General features: G+C 43.3%; 1 protein-coding gene across 3 annotated transcripts in view; it reads left to right on the forward strand.

Annotated features, from left to right (window-relative positions):
- Nucleotides 1-2,920, forward strand: part of ADAMTS9 (ADAM metallopeptidase with thrombospondin type 1 motif 9) — a 163,955-nt gene that overhangs the window by 90,128 nt on the left and 70,907 nt on the right. For all 3 annotated transcript variants that reach the window (XM_013053585.2, XM_013053584.2, XM_004738308.3), the window contains exon 28: nucleotides 1,098-1,274. In XM_013053585.2, coding sequence (XP_012909039.1) covers nucleotides 1,098-1,274 — 177 coding nt within the window. The remainder of the gene's footprint in view (nucleotides 1-1,097; nucleotides 1,275-2,920) is intronic.

Consider the following 2,920-nt stretch of genomic DNA (forward strand, 5'->3'; position numbering starts at 1 on the left):
AACATCTTGGAGACCCCGGTGCCAAGAGGGGGATAAATGAAATGTATGGGCACACTCCTGGCTAACCGAAATCCCATGTCCACACTTTCCATAACCTACTAATCATAGGAAGTCATAATACAGTGTTCTGTTGACTTTTGTTGACAGTACGTCATTCTGGAAGGCTTTGATGAAAGGCAGGAAGGGGGAGTCAGGCTTCAAGACTCATGTATTATGGGTTTCCCAAATCTCATAGAGTTCTGTCCTGTGGGGCCCGTGATTAAGCTTCTGTAATTGGACTGAAGCCAGGAGAGTACACGCATTCACTGGGATGCTTGCTGTCAGCACAGACCAGATCATTCCAAATTCTGTGGGAGATCTGGCCTTGACACAGCAGGAGAGCCAAATGTCAGTGTTCCTGGATGTGAGCACAGCAGCACTGTCCAAGAAATACAGCTTGTTCCTGCCTCAGAAGTTTGGGTCTAGCCAGAGTCAGAACTTCATCCAACATTCCCACCACGTTGTTAATTCTTCCCGGGGAAAGTCATCGTCATCCTGAGATTCGGAGAGAGCGTAAAATATCATAACATCATAAAGGTCTCTGGAGACTGGAGTCACAGGAGAGCCAAAAGTTGGTGACAGCTTTTTAGAAGTTGCCAGAAAGTAAACCCCACTAAGTTATTACATCCTTTCTTTGGTACTGGGTGGTGTAGGGAATTTTATTTTTTGGATTTTTGGTTTCGTATCCATCAAAGGAACGGCTGCAATCTTACCTAGTCACTTGATATTGCATTGACCCTGATCGAGTGAATTAACTTCTTTTAGGCTCACTTGTCCCATGTGTAAAATGGGGCCCATATGAGAGTCTCCTCTTGATGAGAGAATGCCTGGGAAACACTTAGTACAGGTGATGAGAACATACTCAGTAACCCAGGTGTACCATTAAGGTAGACAGTTCCATTGTATATAAATATGTTGGTAATTCAGCTTGGGCCTCGAGGCTTCCCTTGCCCAGTGCTGTGATAGAGTTTGGCGAGGAGATTGTTGTCATAGGAGAGAAGATAGGATTTGTCATGGGCTGTTCAGAGTGAATGCAGCGTCTCTTTCTCCTCCTGCAGTGCACTAAGCTATGTGGTGGAGGCTTACGGACAAGACTGGTGGTCTGTCAGCGGCCCAGCGGTGAACGGTTTCCAGATCTGAGCTGTGAAATCCATGATAAGCCTCCAGATCGTGAGCAGTGTAACACACACGTGTGTCCTCAAGACGCTGCGTGGAATACTGGCCCTTGGAGTTCGGTACGGTCCTAACTCTTAATGTTTATTAACCAAACTGTCTTAACTAACAGACCCAGTTCCAAGGTATTCTGGGGCACTCCTTGGCCACAGACAGTTGTCCGACTCACTAGGGCATCCCTGAACCGGGGCTCTGGAGTGATTTTCTTCATACCTACACATAACAGCATTAATGTTTTGTGATTTTGCCAAAGTGACTTTACAGACATAAGTGTACCTCATGTAGGCCTGGGGCCAATGTTAAAAAGTAGCTTCCGTTTTGTTGTTGTTGTTTTAGAAAAGCAAGAGTGTCTACAGACATATTTTAAAGAAATAAGTTCATATAGTTATTAAGTTCCAAAGTGATTTCAGCAGACAACTCAATAGCAGACATTCTTTCCTTTCCCAAATTACGGGAGTTTTGACTTTTGGGGGAAGATACCTGCATATTGAGGCCAAAGCAATTTTTTTTTTTCCCATGACTGTAATTTGCCTCTATGTGACTCGGGTACAAACTCAACACAGTGACCACAGAGGCTGTGCCCACAAAATAGACTGAAATCATTGTGAAAATGCAAAAGACCAGCTACACTGGACTCAGTGACTTGGAACCTTTCGAGGTATCCGAAACATTCTCTCTCTTTCCCCAAGACACAAAGCCCATCTCTTGAGACAATTTTTTGCTTCAGTGCTAGGCTTCCCTTGCTGTCTGCTTAGCTGACATCGTGAGACAGGTTTGCCATTGTAAATACTATGCAAACTTCTGGGGCAGCTCTTGGCAAACAGAAGGTCGGCTGTGTCCAAACAGTCCTTTGGCTGAGTTGTGTTATCATCTGTGAGGCCATTAGGGCTGGTTCGTGTAAATAGAGTAAATGTTTCTGTAAATACATGAATTGCACTGAATCTGAATTTAGTAGTATATGAAGTCATATCCACAAACCTTTTTTATTCCAGAGGGTCCGGAGGAAAAGTCTTAACCATTCTTGAAACTAGATAAAGAGCAGATGACCTGAAGTGGAATGGCTAACACCTATCGATGCTTCTAAGAGCCAAGGGCTTTAGGTTTGAGAATGTGTCTGCAGGTAGAACCTAGCTCTGTAACTACTGTACTCTGTATTAAGTAGAAAGCTAGAGAGTGTGGAGTGTCAGTCATCTCTTCTGATTCTAGTCAGCTGGGCTGTCAGGCTTTCATTCAAAAGCTTAGGTAATGCCATGTGAAGTCAGACGTATATTCACCCGAAGAATTTTGTCTGCAGTACTGATGATACTGCCTCCAAAATGAACATTTTGAAAACGATCAGAAGTGACTGTGGGATGTCAGGAACATCCTCTGGCTTCCCCACTTCCCTCAGTCACCTGTGACAGATTATTTTTCATGAAATTGTCCCTCTTGAGCCCATGATATTTTTACCTTGTTCACTCGGCCAACAGCAACACCACTTCAGAGACGTGTCTCAAAAATTACTAGCCCTTTAAAAAGTAATTTTTCTTTCATTTTGATCAAAAAGTGACCCTGAACCTTCAGAGAGTGTGTGTGTGTGTGTGGGTGTGTGTGTGTATGTGTGTGTATAATCATAAAATATTATATACTGTATACATATATGTGTATGCCTACACATTATATGCAATGTATAACATATATGTTATTGGTTTCCATAACATTCTCCTCC

The sequence above is a fragment of the Mustela putorius genome, unplaced genomic scaffold, assembly GCF_011764305.1.
Source record: "Mustela putorius furo isolate JIRA1106 unplaced genomic scaffold, ASM1176430v1.1 tig00000095_pilon_pilon_pilon, whole genome shotgun sequence".
Lineage (NCBI taxonomy): Eukaryota > Metazoa > Chordata > Mammalia > Carnivora > Mustelidae > Mustela > Mustela putorius.